General features: G+C 36.4%; 1 protein-coding gene across 1 annotated transcript in view; it reads left to right on the plus strand.

Moving 5' to 3' along the window:
• The first annotated feature begins 1,821 nt into the window (after window positions 1-1,821).
• tnks1bp1 (tankyrase 1 binding protein 1) overlaps window positions 1,822-17,764 on the plus strand; it is a 33,517-nt gene continuing 17,574 nt past the window's right edge. The window contains exons 1-3 of the mRNA XM_067407738.1: window positions 1,822-1,941; window positions 8,384-9,324; window positions 10,626-13,047. Coding sequence (XP_067263839.1) covers window positions 8,399-9,324; window positions 10,626-13,047 — 3,348 coding nt within the window. The 5' untranslated portion in view covers window positions 1,822-1,941; window positions 8,384-8,398. The remainder of the gene's footprint in view (window positions 1,942-8,383; window positions 9,325-10,625; window positions 13,048-17,764) is intronic.

Genomic DNA, 17,764 nt, shown 5'->3' on the forward strand with positions numbered 1-17,764 from the left:
GTTCCACTAGTGTTTCCTGTATACATTCCTGGTTTGTTATTTGTTTCATTTCCCTGACTTCCCTGTCACCAAGGGGGAAAATCATCTGTCAATCTATACACAGCAGCAATAAAGGGGTAAATATATTGAACATGCACTGACTGTACTATAAATGTGAATTTGTTATGGTTTCATAGGCCTATAGTTTTAAATTAGTCAGGTTCACTGGGTTGCATATAAATCATATAATTCCCTTTGGCCCAGTTACAGATTTTGTTGCTCAATGTGCCAACTGTTATTGTTAACAGTATATTCATAATTGTTGTACTCTAAGTAAGATATTATACTGCAAACCTACACAAAGTTTACATTGGACCAAAGTCTAACTATCTAAGTGTTGTCACAGCAAATGTAGATGTTCACAACATAGATGCTTAGTTAAATTAACATTTTTGATGAAAACATTGCAGTATTTTTCTCCATATAGTGGACTTCAATGGACTCCAAACGGTTGAAGGTCAAAATTACAGCTTCAGTGCAGCTTCAAAGCGTTCTGCTCGATACCAGACGAAGAATAAGGGTCTTATCTAGAGAAACCATCGCTCATGATTTAACCATAAATGCTCATCTTGAACTAGTTCTCTTCTTCTTCTTTATTTGAATTCCGGCAATGTAGACTCTGTTAAGTGTATTACTGCCCTCCACAGGTCAAAGTTTGAACTATATACTTGCAATAGCATATTGTATATGACAATTTAGTTCAAACTTTTACCTGTGGAGGGCAGTAATACACTTAGCAGCGTCTACACTGACGGAATTCTAATAGAGAAGAAGAGAACTAGTTGAAGATGAGCATTTATGGTTTAAATGTATAAAATTAAAAAAAAAAAAAAAATTTGAAAATGAGTGATGGTTTCTATAGATAAGACTCTTATTCCTCATCTGGGATTGTGTAGAACGCTTTGAAGCTGCAGTGAAACTATCATTTTGACCTTCAACCATTTAGAGGCCATTGAAGTCCACTATAAGGAGAAAAATCCTGGAATGTTTTCATCAAAAACCTTCATTTCTTTTCGACTGAAGAAAGAAAGACATGGACATCTTGGATGACATGGAGGTGAGTAAATTATCAGGAAATTTTTATTTGAAAGTGAACTAATCCTTTAATATTGTCTACTCTCACTTAAATATGGGTAGATTGGGAATATGGACAGATGTCAGGCCATATTTCATCTGAAATCAGCAAAACAGTAGATGAAAATACTTCATAAAGACAAACATTTATATTGGCTGACAAAACACTGCCTTAAATTTTAAAATGTTTCAATGTACAGACCTTTCAGTGTAAGGGATTTTGGGGATATCTGATTTCCCACCATGGGAAAAATGGTTTGTCCAATCATGTAGAAAAGATTAATTGGCGTTAAAGTTTGTACAACAGTATGCTGTCGTCGAGCCAATCAATCAGATCCCACGCGTTTTAATTGAACATGTAGCTATATTTGTGTCTCCTTACCATATACAGTGTTTTATACACACCCGTGTCTTTCTTCTTCCATTCAGCTCTACTGGTTTTTCCGGTTGAAACACGTTTATGAGAGGAGTGGCCCCGCGCAACACCTCGAGACCGCAGCTGCGTGTGCTGTTGACAGGAAACGTCCCTCCCGGTTGTCTCATGAATATTAATTACGTAACGTGCCGTTTGCTCAGCTGATTGGCTGAAAGCCGGTGCAGTTCTAAAATAAACGAATCATGCTCAGTCGAAGTCTTGGTTATGAATATTAATCAGGTTGCGTGAGTGGACACTCCCGGAAGGTAACGTTAAATTAATATTCATAAGATAAGCAGTCGCCGTAGGATTTGTAAATTTGCCACCCGCCCTCCTTTCTTTAAAGTTTGCGCACACCTATAACCCAAAAGGACGTGTATTTGAGCGTATGGAATAATTTTATCACTATACAGGTAAATGTACATAGTTTGAACTTGTTTATTTGCGTATTTATGTATGCTAATAATAACATTCACTCTGTCTCCAATGTAAATAAATAGTATGTTGTTACTTTATTTTTGTTAATTATTCTGTATAAACTGCAACAAAAGTGTGTATTTTCCACCGCTGGAAATTATACAGGGTTCAAAGACAGATGGTTCATTGTAAGAGACACTTATTTATAAGTTACTTATTACCAACAGGTGCAGGTTACTGTGCCCCTGTTATATAAGCTTTTATTTTTCTTTATTAATATATGTAAAATCATTAATAAGTCAAAAACTTTATATAATTATAACATATTACGTTATATAATCAAGAGCTCACATAGCTACATTCATATATGTAAAGATTATTAGAAAAGATTAACTAAAAAGTTATTTTGAACTGTACATATATTTTAAATTCAGGAAAGCATGACATGTAAATAAGTAATATTTAACCTGTCCTGACTGATGAACAAAAGATAGTTATATTGCTCCTTTCTGGACAAACACTGTCCACTGGGATGTAATAAGCTCAGCATGCAAATCTGTGCATAATAATTTGCATATGTTCTTGGTGAGTGTAAACTCTGCAGCTCTACATGCTGTGAACCTGCTTAATGGTTTTGACCGTATACAAGGTCTTCATTTTATTAGTGTCAAAATGATTGGATAATCTAATCTAATAATTAATAATCTAATTTATTTAGTGTCTCCGCAAGAGACGGACATTTTTGTTCTGATTTAAATCAAGAAGTTAGCAGCTATTTTTCTAAACATTTTGCATTGCGGCAACTCCAATTGATACCAATAAGGGATTGTCTGATAACCTGGCTTTGCTGCTGATTCCATCTGTCATCCATTAGCATTACAATATATTTTGAGTATCACATATTTTGTCCGGCTATACATCTCATCTGACAGTACTGACTTGCTGTTGGACCGGTTTGTTCAACCAAGACAGATTTATGCCAAGCCAAAATATGAGAAGTGAGCATTTTCTTCCACCTGTGGATAATGTTTCAGTGTTTTCACCTGAAGGATTTTCAGTATTAGAGTCTGAAAGAACAGGAAGATAACTCATCTTTGCCTAACTTGGTTTCCAGTCTTAGGAGGGATTTTGTCCTAAACACTCACAACAAGCCAGGCTCTAACCACTTGTTTTGCACTGTGAGTTTTGCACAATGATAAGAGAATATTGGCAACGATTTCGAAATGTCAACATTCAGATTGCTCCAGTTCACTTCAGGCTATTGCAGCTTGTTGTTAGAAATTCTCCATGTGGATGGTGTTTGCCTGCATGCAGGCTGATGATATCAGTGTCAAACATCAGGAGGGAGTGATGCTGGTCATTTATTGTGGGTCACACAGGGTGTGTAACAAATAGCCTGCAGAGAAACGTCTAGTCGCTTCATGTTCCAGTAACTCTAGTTAGATGGAGAAACTTAAAAATCTAGCCCAACCAGAGTAACATGGCCTCACAGAGCTAAACCAACTGGATTGGCCTTTCCCAGAGTGCACTGATTTCATGCGTTTATGGCTGCTTTGAAGTGTTCATTCATTCATTCAGATCTCTGTTAGCAGGAATAGCATTTCCACTGGCACATACAGCAACAGAAATACAACCTGCATGCTGCCATCTTTGCTTCACTGGGAAGATGCACTGGTGAAAAACATATTACAATATAATGATTTTTCTTCTATTTAAAGGGATAGTTCAAAAGTACCCAAAATTAAAATTCTGTCATCATTTAATCACCCTGAAGTTGGTTCAAACCTGTATAAATTTCTCTGTTCTGCTGAACACAAAGGAAGATATTTTGAAGAATGTGGAAAACTGAACATGTCTGGGGCACCACTGACTTCCATAGTAGCCTATTTTTTTTTCCTACTATGGAAGTTAATGGCGCCCCAAAGCAGCCTGTTTAAATTTTCTTCAAAATATCTTCTTTTGTGTTCAGCAGAGCAAAGAAATTTACACAGATTTGGAACAACTTGATGGCGAGTAAATGATGATTGGGTGAACTATCCCTTTAAGGGGTTAGTTCAGCAAAAATGAAAATTATGTCATTAATTACTCATCCTCATGTCGTTCCAAACCTGTAAGACCTTCGTTCATCTTCGAAACAAGAATTAATATATTTTTGATCAAATCCGATGCCCAGAAAGGGGCTAAAGACATGTTTAAGACACTTCATGCACTGCAAAAAATGCTGTTCTTACTTAGAATTTTTGTCTTGTTTTTAGTCAAAATATCTTAAAGTTCTTAAATCAAGAAGCGATTTCTTGACAAGTACAAATTATTTTCTTGTTTTCAGGAAAAATAAATCAAAATTGAGTACTTTTTTCCTTAAAACAAGCAAAATAATCTGCCAATGGGGTAAGCAAAATAATCTTAGCCCAAACTGAAAACAAGATTATATATCTTATTCTTGGTTTGAAATAAGATTATTTTGCTTACCCCATTGGCAGATTATTTTGCTTGTTTTAAGGAAAGACTTACTTAATTTTGACTTATTTTTCCTGAAAACAAGAAAATAATTTGTACTTGTCAAGAAAATGCTTCTTGATTTAAGAACTTTAAGATATTTTCACTAGAAACAAGACAAAAAATCTAAGTAAGAACAGCATTTTTTGCAGTGTGTGACTACAGTGGTTCACCCTTAAAGGAACACTCCACTTTTTACACTTAAACAGTTGAGTTTTACCGTTTTCGAATCCATTCAGCCGATCTCCGGGTCTGGCGGTAACACTTTTAGCATAGCTTAGCATAGTTCATTGAATCCGATTAGACCGTTAGCATCGTGCTTAAAAATGACCAAAGAGTTTTGATATTTTTCCTATTTAAAACACGACTCTTCTGTAGTTACATCGTGTACTAAGACCAACAGAAAATTAAAAGTTGCGATTTTCTAGGCCGATATGGCTATAGGAACTATACTCTCATTCCGGCGTAAAAATCGAGGAACTTTGCTGCCGTATCATGAGTGCAGCAGACGCAATGAAATTACGCAGAGTCTCTCACAAATGTCTCCATGGTTGCAAGGCAAACAGGGGGTCACAGGTGGGGCGTAATATAACTGCGTCTGCTGCACTCATGATACGGCAGCAAAGTTCCTTGATTATAACGCCGGAATGAGAGTATTAGTTCCTAGCCATATTGGCCTAGAAAATCGCAACTTTTAATTTTTCGTCGGTCTTAGTACACGATGTAACTACAGAAGAGTAGAGTTTTAAATAGGAAAAATATTAAAACTCTTTAGTCATTTTTGAGCGAGATGCTAATGGTCTAATCAGATTCAATGAACTATGCTAAGCTATGCTAAAAGTGGTACCGCCAGACCCAGAAATCGGTTTTGGATTTGAAAACGGTAAAACTCAAATGTTTAACTCTAGGGGAGTTGGAAAATGAGCCTATTTTCAAAAAAAGGGGAGTGTTCCTTTAATGTTACAAAGTGACAAGACTTTGTGTGCCAAAAAAACCAAAATAACGACTTTATTCAACAATATCTAGTGATGGGCGATTTAAAAAAAACTGCTTCATGAAGTTTCGAAGTCACGTGATTTCAGTAAACAAGTGTTTCAAAACATTTAAAAATTTCAGTTGTTCACCACTGCGTGACTTTGGCAGTTTGTGTTCCAAAGATGAATGAAGGTTTTACAGGTTTGAAACGACATGAGTAATTAATGACAGAATTTTCATTTTTGGGTGAACTAACCCTTTAAGGCCTGTTCACACCAAGAGCAATAACTATAACAATATTGATAATGATAATGATGTAGTTCTAAAAATCGTTCTAAATAAAAAAGAATAGCAGAGTCCACACCACAACTATAACGGTAACGGCACAGAGAAACAATATAGTTTTAATCACTTTAAATACAGTTTTTGACAGCCAATCAGAATCCATCCTGCTTTCAGAGCTCAAGCATTTAAAGCAGCAGACGACAAATCTGCAGCGCGTGTTTATAATAAAAACAACAATATCATCCACTGACTGGTGTGAACGCTAATAGAGTTATCTTTATAATTATAGTGTGTGAATGGTCCTTTATGCTGTAAAAACTAATTTTCTTAATCAACATTTTGTCTTGTTTAACATGCTTAGCACAAAATGTTAATTTACTTGAGAAGCGAATTTGGATGATGTAATAAGATTTTTTTTTTTTTTTGGAGAAAATATCTTGTATTAAATTAATTTATTAATTAATATTATTTATAATATTTTTCTTATTATTTTGTATTTGCATCCACCAATACTAACTAACTGGTAAAACTAACCAGGCAAACCATTGTGGTGGCTAATCTAAAGTTCAAACCAGGTGCGATGCGACAAGATTACAGCATAAGCGTACTGAAAGCAAAAATGCTGCATGACGCATTAAATTGTCTGCTAAGTAACTTTATTTACTTTCTAAATCAGAACAGCAGACAGAGAACATACAAACAAATCTTTCCAGAGTGCACATTGATTAAACAAGCCAAAAACCTTCGACCACTTCATGGGCATTACATAACACTTTCCTTATCTGACTTGTACAGCATTTATATTGATGTTCAGATGTTCTGGGCTTTTTTTCTTAGCTAGCCACTGAAGTAATCAAACACAATGTTTGGGAAAAAGAAGCTTTAGGAGGAAACATAAATGCAATACCACCTAATTTGAAAAGGGAACAGACATCTCTATCTAATAATTATTAACAAACTTTTCTTATGGCTGGCATTTAACCTACAGATTTTCATGACAATCCTGTTACACACTTGCCTAAAATTTTTAAGTAAATCCTTACATTACATGATAATTCATCGTAAATTAATCTCACATCAAATTCAGGTGAGAAATTACCCCCAAAAGCTAATTTAAAGTCATTATTGTGTTAAATGAGAAAAGTAACAAATAGATATTACAAAAAGTAGTTTTAGAAATACATATTTTATTTGATTCAACATACTACAGCTACAACGGCCATGATTTTGTTCAGAAGCTGCATCTAAGTTGGTATTTCGATATATTTACAGACAAAAACAGTTTGGTTACAAATTCTTCAAAATATCTTCTTTTATGTTCAGCAAAAGAAAGAAAGTCATACAGGTTTGAATTTGAATTGAATTGAGAAGTTTCATTTTTGGCCAAACTATTCCCAAAATATGAAATTATTTTTTTTTATGAAATGTTACTCTAAATCAGGGATGGACAACTCCGGTCCTGGAGGGCCAGTGTCCAGCAGAGTTTAGCTCCAACCCTAATCAAACACACCTGAACCAGCTAATCAAGGTCTTTAGGATTAGTAGAAAGTTATAGGCAAGTGAGTTTTTATCAGGGATGGAGATAAACTCTGCAGGACACTGGCCCTCCAGGACCGGAGTTGTCCATCCCTGCTCTAAATAGTAGGTAAATAGTACTCTAAATGCCAGTAGGTGGCAGTAAATGTCTAAACAGGTAAGTCATTGAGTCATTCATTCATTCGATTAGCTAAAACGGCTGATTCATTCAGGAATTAAGTAATAGGTGTGTTCGACTTGAATACTTGATATTAATTTTGTGGATAATTTTCCCAAAAATGAAAACCCTGTTTATTACATTTACGTGTACAGTGTTGAAGAAAGTTACTTTTAAATGTAATCCATTACAATACTGCGTTACTCTCTAAAAAAGTAAATAACTGCGTTTTTTAATAATAACAAAAAAAAGTTCTGTTTTTGGCCAAAGTAAAAGCCCTTTCACACCAAAAGTGAAATGAATAAACTTCAGGCTGAAGGAAATGTGATGTTTTTCTAAAGTAATATTTGCTTATTAGTATGGTTGAATTGGATCATTGAAGGTCAGCAACAAAGACATTGGTTAATAAAGTAGGTTTAAATACATAAAGTATACTTGTTTAATTTAATATATTTAATTATTGCAGGTTTGTGCAATATTCTGAGTTTGCATTTCACCATTTTTATTAATTTTGAGGAATACAGACTGTTTTTGTGCAAGCGAAATGAGTAAATGCTCATATTTAGTCTAGAACTAAATGTAAATGTGTTCACACACACAATGCCTCTGCACTTACGATAAAACTTCACGATTTAACATGGGGACAGGAGAGCTGTAGGTCAATATATGGGAAAACAACTTGCATTACTTATTGGAAAATTTAAAAGTATTGTGTTACTTTACTAGTTACTTGGAAAAAAGTAATCTGATTACATAACTGAAGTTACTTGTAATGTGTGACCACCAACACTGCTCATGTATTACTAATGGCTCTCTTTATGAATGGATTGTTGAATCATTGGTTCACCTGACTGATTCGCTCAAATATATTTCATGGTATTTTTAAACATGTCAATCTCTTACAAGCATGTTTATAGTAACATCCTAAAGATGTATGTTTATACCACTGAGATCCCACAGGGGTGTTTCTCTTTTGTTTTCCCATCCAGGTGCAGTGAGTAGCCATGGCTGCATGGGTGGAGGCGACCACAAGGGAAATGGGCCAATCGCTCATTAACCCAGACAAACCTTCAGATTCAGCCTCGGCACTCCCAGGAGACACAGAGAAGCCAGCGTTTGGCCCAAAATCCCACCTCATACCCAAACCATTTTCCCTGCAAAGGAATGCAACCGTCCGCCCAATCCGGGCCCCAAAAACCAACTTCAACAGACAGCTCAATCGAGCCGCCTCTTCTGAAACCCTTTTGAATACCACAGATACTCATGCTGGTGGTCTAGAAACATCAGACTCAACTGGCACTGTAAATGGGTCTGATCTAAGTGCAGCTACTAAACCTGTCCCACTCAGCCCAAAACCTGACTTACAGGCTAAGCCTAAACCAGAACTTGCTAAGAGTCCTGACATAACTGGTCCAAACTCAAAGCCTGACGTAACCGCTGAAGATATAAAGAAAGTTCAGCACAGGAGTAGAGCAAAATCCTTGGGTTCTCAAGATCAAAAGAATCTCAACCAGAAGTCACAAGGAGAAGCCGACAACACTGAGGCAGACGTCAAAGTGCCTTCACGATGCTGGCCAGCTCGAAATCGTCTCTCCATGCAGCTGACCTCCAAGTTCGAGTCACCGTCTCAGCCCCAGCAGGAGGTTAACACTGTGAAGAGCAAGACGGAGAAAGAAGGGCCACCACGTTCTCCTTCAGCAGTGTCTGAGTCCAAGCCTTCAAAGCCTCTGCTGGAAAAAGAAGAGGAAGGAAACGAGGAGGTCGGTGGAGGCAGCATTAAAAGACGGATCAGCCTCCTCTTCGATCGATCTGCAGCATCTCAGCGCAGGGACAACTTCACCAAAACAGACATCTCACCTGCTGAAATATCTATTGACATTAAACAGAGAATCCAGAATCTGAGCTTGCCGTTCACTGGTGCTCCTAAAAGGTTAGCCTGCATTCTCTCTTTTCTCCTTTAAAAAGTTGGACATGCTTATCCAACTTCATATAGCTGGGCAATAATATAGTTACATTTTTCAACGAAATAAAAAAAATCAGGCAGTTGAGATTTGCTGTATAGTTTATATCACTTTAAGTGAGTGTACTGTATGTATGTGGATATATACAGTATATAAGGTGTGTGCCACTGCTGCCCTAAACTAACAATATTGGTAAGTACCAAAATCATTTTTTATGTTTCTGTAATGGTTAATCCACATCAGTATGGGTGAGTCAAATGTTTATAATGCTAAAATATAATTATTGTTGGGATTTAAAGGTGCCATCGAACGTTTTTTTACAAGATGTAATATAAGTCTAAGGTGTCCCCTGACTGTGTCTGTGAAGTTTCAGCTCAAAATACCCCATAGTTTTTTTTTTATTAATTTTTTTTAACTGCCTATTTTGAGGCATAATTAGAAATGTGCAGATTCAGGCTGCGGCCCCTTTAATTGCTCACGATCTCCGCCCCCTCCCGAGCTCTCGACTCTATCATCTATCATAGACTTTGGACTGTAGTACATTAAAATAATGCCAGCAAGAATGCAAGGCCAAAGGAGGCCATACAAAATAATAATAAAAAATATATATTTTTTATTGTTATGTATGAATAAAGACTATTTAGTTGTTTCAGTTTGTTATTTGCCTAATAAATGGCAATACATTTTTTAGTTTTAAACAACTTTTTGACAGATTCCTAGTTTTCACTTTATAATGCCAGGTGGTCTAATACTTTTGATAAGCACTGTATATACCAATATATTAATTCAAAAATGCTAATGCTTTAAAACTTTTAAATAAATAATTGACACAATGTCAATTTACATTTTTCCATGCATATTTCCATATTTTGTTTCACATACTTCCAACTTTTTGTTTAAGTGTTTAAAACAGTCTGAAGCAAAGAACATTTTGTCAGAACTGCTAGTAAATTACATGTTATTTCATTTAGTAGCCTAACATTTACGTTTGTCATCTCTATTCTATGCATAAAAAGTGATTTACAGTTTATCTGGATTCATGTAGCTATTTTGCAAACTCAAACGTTTGGTTTTCTGCTATGTTTACATGTGATGTTTTCTACACTGTCTAACACAGATATTGTTGAATACTCATTATTTTTAGCATTTTGTAGTGGAGCAATGAAAATGTTGGCAGGAATGTTAAGTATGCATACTTACATCTGTTTCTGGCCTTATGTTGTCCTTACTTTCAAAGCTGTAACATATTTCCAAACTCTTATATTTGCAGTCCACCGTTTGAGAAGATGAATGAGAGATCATCTGAAAGACCTGCAGATTCAGCAACAGAGAAACAACCAAATACAACAGAAATCAAGAACTCTGGTGTGGAGGTTGCAGAAGAAAAGGAAGATGATGGAGTTGAAGAGGACAAAGAGAACTATGTCGAAGTTCCTGTTTACCGAAGGGTTGGGATTAGCATAGATGCGGAGAAAAAGCGAAAGGAAGAAGAAGAAAAACAGAGAAAAGATGAGCAGTTAGAGAAAGAACAACAGCAGCAGGAAAAGGAAAGACTTTTGGAGGAGGAGAGGAAGGCAAAAGAAATCCAGAAACAGAAAGAAGAAGAGAGAAAACAAGAAGAGGAAAAACAACGGCAGATGGAAGAAAGAAAAAAGCAAGAGGAAGAATGGAAGAGAAGACTTGAAGAAGAAAGAAAAGAAGAGGAGAGGAGGAGACAGGCCGAAAAGGAAAGGGAGAGACAACGAGAGCAAGAGAGGTTGGAAAGAGAGAGACAGATCGAAGAGGAGAAAAGGAGGATTGAAGAAGAAAAAGAGAGACAGATGGAGGAGGAACGACTGAGACAGGAGAAACTAAAGAAAGAGAAAGAAATGGAAGAAGAGAGAAGAAGAATTCAGGAGTTGGAGAGAGAGAAAGAGGAAGAAAGAATGAGAAAAGAACAAGAACTAGAGAGAATAAGGAAAGAAAAAGAAATGGATGAAGAGAGGAGAAGAATTCAGGAGATGGAGAGACAGAAAGAGGAGGAAAGACTAAGACAGGAACGAGAAAAAGAAGAGCGATTAAAGAAAGAGAGAGAAATGGAAGAAGAGAGTCGAAGAGTTCAGGAGATGGAGAGACAGAAAGAAGAAGAAAGACTGAGAAAAGAACAAGAAATGGAGAGAATAAGGAAAGAAAAAGAAATGGAAGAAGAAAGACTGAAGGAGGAGGAAAAATTGAGACAGGAACGAGAAAAAGAAGAGCGGTTAAAGAAAGAGAGAGAAATTGAAGAAGAGAAAAGAAGAATTCAGGAGATGGAGAGACAGAAAGAGGAAGAAAGACTGAGAAAAGAGCAAGAAATAGAGAGAATACGGAAAGAAAAAGAAATGGAAGAAGAAAGACGAAGAATTCAGGAAATGGAGAGACAGAAAGAAGAAGAAAAACTTAGACAGGAACGTGAAAAAGAAGAGCGATTAAAGAAAGAGAGAGAAATGGAAGAAGAGAAAAGAAGAATTCAGGAAATGGAGAGACAGAAAGAAGAAGAAAAACTTAGACAGGAAAGAGAAAAAGAAGAGCGATTAAAGAAAGAGAGAGAAATGGAAGAAGAGAAAAGAAGAATTCAGGAAATGGAGAGACAGAAAGAAGAAGAAAAACTTAGACAGGAACGAGAAAAAGAAGAGCGGTTAAAGAAAGAGAGAGAAATTGAAGAAGAGAAAAGAAGAATTCAGGAGATGGAGAGACAGAAAGAGGAAGAAAGACTGAGAAAAGAGCGAGAAATAGAGAGAATACAGAAAGAAAAAGAAATGGAAGAAGAAAGACAAAGAATTCAGGAAATGGAGAGACAGAAAGAAGAAGAAAAACTTAGACAGGAACGAGAAAAAGAAGAGCGATTAAAGAAAGAGAGAGAAATGGAAGAAGAGAGAAGAAGAATTCAGGAGTTAGAGAGACAGAAAGAAGAAGAAAGACTGAGAAAAGAGCAAGAAATGGAGAGAATAAAGAAAGAAATAGAAGAACAGAGACTGAAGGAGGAGGAAAGATTGAAACAGGAACGAGAAAAAGAAGAGCGGTTAAAGAAAGAGAGAGAAATGGAAGAAGAGAGACGAAGAATTCAGGAGATGGAAAGACAGAAAGAGGAAGAAAGAATGAGAAAAGAGCGAGAAATGGAGAGAATAAGGAAAGAGAGAGAAACTGAAGAACAGAGACAGAGAGAAGAAGAAGAAGAAAGACTGAGACAGGAAGGAGAAAGACTGAAGAAAGAGATGGAGATGGAGGCGTGTAAATCAGTAGAGAGACTGCAGGAGGAAGTTCCTACAAGTTATGATTTAATATCATTTAACGCGGAGGAACCGGCAGCGTCTCCGACTCTCGTCTCCGCCGCCTCACCTCAACTCATCGAAGTGCTTTACGATGACTTTTCAGTGAAACCACGAAGATGGGGAACCGGGGCGAGACGTTCCTCATCACCGTCTCCATCCAGAGAACCTCTCGCTGCTCCTGACCACAGTCTACAGCCAGAATCAAAGTCCAATGATCCTGGATCCCAAGAACCACACGGAGATCAGGTAAATGTGGATGACCTGATCGGGCTTGAACCTGAAGCTTCCAGTCCTCAGAACTCCTATAAACACACAGAGAGCAGAGAGCAGACGTCTTTATCTGAGGAGGAAACTGAGTCCAAACCAGAGGATCTGCTGGTGCCTGAAACACATTCTGACGAGGTGAGACCAATAGCGGTTCCTTATATATGTTTTACTCTAAAGGATTTTACATTACATTGATTTGACCTCAGGTAAAAGGGTGAAAAGGTAAAACAGAAGAGGTCTAAACTCCCTTAACCATAATCACTGTAATGCATGACTTACTGCTTTTATCAAATGGTGCCAAGATCAATATTATAAAATACTCCAATTTTCATGTGTCCAATGCATAAAATTAAAAAAAAACTTGTCAAGAGTATTTATGGTCCAGTAAGGCACATCATAATATATTAAAAATATAAAAATGATATAATAGAAAATATTTAAAAATAAAAATTATAATAGAAAATAATGTAATATAAAATATAAAAGTAAACAAACATTTACTAACAGCTTGCGCCAGTGCAAACACTCTTTTGGTGTTAAAAACTACTGTCAGGATGAAACGCAATGAAAATGTATTGCTGAATGTATTGAGTTATTTTTGTGGCTGACCTTATTGCATATGCATTTGTAGGAGTTTCCCTTTCAGATGCAAAATTTATAGGAGGAGAGTATTTAAAGTCCCCCTGTAGTCAATAATTTTTATCCCTTAAAACTCATCTTTGATCACCAAAATGACATATTTAAAAAAAAAGTGGAAAAACATTTCATGCCTTAAAATAGCTTGAATGTAACCCTACACCCTTACCTCATTTAATATACGTGGATCTATGAATATGCTAATTAGCCCCGCCTATACTCACTCACACGAGTTCAAGAGATCCACTCAGTCAACTTACTGAGGTAAATGCTGCACAATGGTATCGCGCTTTACAACGTCGGACACATGACGGTAATTAATATGATTAGTCTTTTGCTTGACTACTTTATCAAACAGCTGTTAGCATAATGTGTTGCTAATGTTACACATACCATGTTCCCGTTCACGAGTCAAGACAGCTGCCTTCTAGCAATCAGTATCCTTAGAAACACTTTGAACACATTAATGTCAGTGGAGAGAGACATATAGTTAATCGTAACACCTTAAAGGGATAGTTCACCCAAAAATGAAAATTTGATGTTTATCTGCTTACCCCCAGTGCATCCAAGATGTAGGTGACATTTTTTCTTCAGTCGATCACAAATGATGATTTTTAACTGCAACCGCTGCCCTCTGTCATTCAAATCATTGCAGTAGATGGGAACTTCATCTATAAGAGTGAATAAACCTTGCTTAGACAAATCCAACTGAAACCCTGCGGCTCGTGACGACACATTAATGTCCTAAGACACAAAACGATCGGTTTGTGAGAGAAACCGAACAGTATTTATATAATTTTTACCTCTAATACACCACTATGTCCAACTTCGTTCAGCTTCCTGTTAGTGAGGTCAAAAAACGAGTTCTGAAGACGGAAGTGATGTCTCGCCCATATACTTCAATGAGCGCGAGACATCACTTCCGTTGTCAGAGCGCGATCAGACCTCACTAGCCGGAAGTTGAACGAAGTTGGACATAGTTGTGTATTAGAGGTAAAAAATTATATAAATACTGTTCGGTTTCTCTCACAAACCGATCGTTTCGTGTCTTAGGACATTAATGTGTCGTCACGAGCCGCAGGGTTTCATTTGGATTTGTCTAAGCAAGGTTTTTTCACTCTTATAGATGAAGCTCCCATCTACTGCAATGATTTGAATGACAGAGGGCAGCGGTTGCAGTTAAAAATCATCATTTGTGATCGACTGAAGAAAAAATGTCACCTACATCTTGGATGCACTGGGGGTAAGCAGATAAACATCAAATTTTCATTTTTGGGTGAACTATCCCTTTAACATACATCATACACCCGTTATACTGCTAAATCTAGCCGATTTTTATATCAACAGAAAAATATACCAGGATATATTCTCTTGAGACTCTCCTGCTTCAGAGCGCTCATAGTTAATGATATGCTAAAGCCCGCTGATACGTTGATGTGATTGGTTACAAGGTAGTTTGGTTACCAGTGATTTCAAAGCATCTTTACATCACTGCCGTTTTAAAGAGAAAATTGACTTATGAATTTGCACATGGTTTGTCTTAAATCATATTAAAAACACCACATAGACATATAAACAACATTAAAAACTTGATTTTCACCACAGGGGGTCTTTAAATGAATCATGCAGGGTGATTTACTAAGGTTTACGCTAGTCAATTTACTGGTATTTGCGGCATTATTTACCACCCCAAAAACCAGACGCTAGTTTGCGCTGCTCTTGATTGCGTTGGTCATTATGGAAATGATCCGGCTGCATCTGCGTTCTTTTATTTGCGTGTCCTCAGTAGATCACAAGCAGAAGTTTTTTACTCACATCTGTGATTTTTTTGGAACTGCGCTCTCACGCTTATTTGCCCTGTTTAGTAAATCTGGCCTATAATCTGCACTGGGTTTACAGGCAGGATAATAGAAAGCTTTCTCTGTTGCTGTTCCTCTTGTGGGGTTGACCAGCTTCTTCAGGGCAGGGCCTTTGTTTCCATTGATTGTCATGTTGGAATTTCCCAATGGTGTCTTATGACGGCATAGGGTGATGTCACCGCAGTCGATGGTTTTGTGTTGGGTGTGTGTGTGTGTGTGTGTGTGTGTGTGGGTATAGATGTGTTTATTCTTACATGACGTTCGTCTTTTAGTCAGGCTTATGGAATTTTCAAACAACACCTATCCACTGTCAAACTGTACAGTAACATTTTGCATCAGATTATACAGACATTGGCTTTGATTATATGTACAGTACACCAATATGTTATGAGTGATTATTGCAATTAATCCATATTTTATTATTATTTGGATGTCTATATGACATATGGAACCCCTTCAATTATGTTTACATGTCATTATTCAAATTATTCACTAAGAAATATAGTTGTTTTACAGTTATTTTGTTCAATTCAAATGCAGTAGTCCTGTTTGTTGCTGTTGTTTTAATGTATCTGCTTCAAATGCAAAATATTCCCTGGTGATTAAATTGTATACTTGCCTCACTGTACAGTGCAATCAAATCAAATCGCAGTACTCCACATGTTTAACTGTGATTATGGTTACTCTAATTATGATCAGAATTACATCATTCACAATATTCTGTTTACATGTGCACCAATCTAATCACAGCAACATAATCACTTCCTTAAAGTAATGTTGCCATTACTTTCACCTGGAGATACACTGGATTTGAGCTATAATTTGAGTTTAGTAAGCAACACTAATTATGGTTTAGGGAGTTGAACTTGCATTTAATTATTGTGAAATGTTTGGTTACAGGCAGGGGATTTTTTCTTCTCCGATCTCCATGTAAATGATTTGCATCATTTACATGACGTTTATTCCTTTCATATGCAAAACATGTCAAAAATAATCCTGAAGTTTAATCTTCAAAATGTTTGAAACAAATAGCACATTTGCAGTGATGCAGAATGATTTAAATATTTTATTTTGTCACTTTGAATCTACTATGGGTCCTTTTTCAACTAAAAACTGTAAACTTTTTATGTGTTTTGGCCGTTCATTTACATGACAACAGTGTTTTGGGGGCCTGAAAATGTTAACTTTTTAAAACAGGTTTCAAAGTGCAAGTTTGTAGTGTAAAAAACGTGAATTTGTGAAAATGGTAACGTCATGTGTGGTGCCCGGTGTTTCTTTACCGAATGACATCGCCAACTACTACTGGTCTGGCAGCAGAATACAGCGTTTTTAGTCATTTTCACGGAAAAAACTTTCCCGTTTTAGTACATCATTGTCATGTAAATGTATCCTAAGACTTGCTCGGGTCTTACTGAGTGTTCATGCAATGGTTTACACCAGGAAAAGGAGAGAAAATGTGTGCATGTATGGAAATTTTGACTTACCTCCATCTCCTCCTTTGGTGTATTTACTCTTGTTAACTGTTTAATAAATCTGTTCTTTTAAAAATAAGAATGTTCAGTTTCTAGGGTGTTCTGGCTAATTAAGCATTCTGAATATTATTAAGTTCTTCAAGGGTTGATAGGATTTTATTTGACTGTTTTATCATCTGCCAGGTGAAAATTGTTCTATCAGTTCCTTAGTTAAGTAATATTAAAACATAGGAGGATGTTTTCCTGCTTCCTGGTCTTGATTGCTTTAAAAAAAAAATCGGGGTGGTATGCTTTAACTTTCCATCTCCTAAGCTGTTGTGAAAGGATTTAATCAAATGCCATTCTAAAGAAGTCATTCAGCTGTTCAGCAGTAAATGGTTATGAAGTATGATTCTCAGTAATGTCAAGTGAATCTGTTTCTGGAGAAGTTTTTATTTGCCTGAGGAAATGTCTATATTTCACTTCTGTTGAACGGTGTTCAGATTACCTAGAGTCAGGATGTGTTGTAGTTACCTGTGCTGTACTACTGAACTCTTCTATTCTATCCTTTAGTATGCTTCAGTGTCGTGTGACTGGTGAGTGTTGTTTTTGTTGTAGATTACTAGGATTCGGGTACTTTTCTTAATTAGCATAGCAAAGCATGAAACACTACTAAGTCTCCAACTTAACATCAATCTCGCAAAAACATTAAAAATCCTTATATAACATTTAATTTTAGAATTTATTCTCCCTTTCGAGTGCCATGGCAAAGCATGCTGGGAAATAGCCCAGTTTTAGGTAAATTTAAGTTTGTCTAAATTAAAAGAAACAAGTTCATAAAACTCAAAACAGTGAAACAATTTAGATTATTTAGAATCTTTCAGTTCTGTGAACTCAGAATTTGTC

This window comes from Chanodichthys erythropterus, chromosome 13 (assembly GCF_024489055.1).
Source record: "Chanodichthys erythropterus isolate Z2021 chromosome 13, ASM2448905v1, whole genome shotgun sequence".
In the NCBI taxonomy this organism is placed as follows: Eukaryota; Metazoa; Chordata; class Actinopteri; order Cypriniformes; family Xenocyprididae; genus Chanodichthys; species Chanodichthys erythropterus.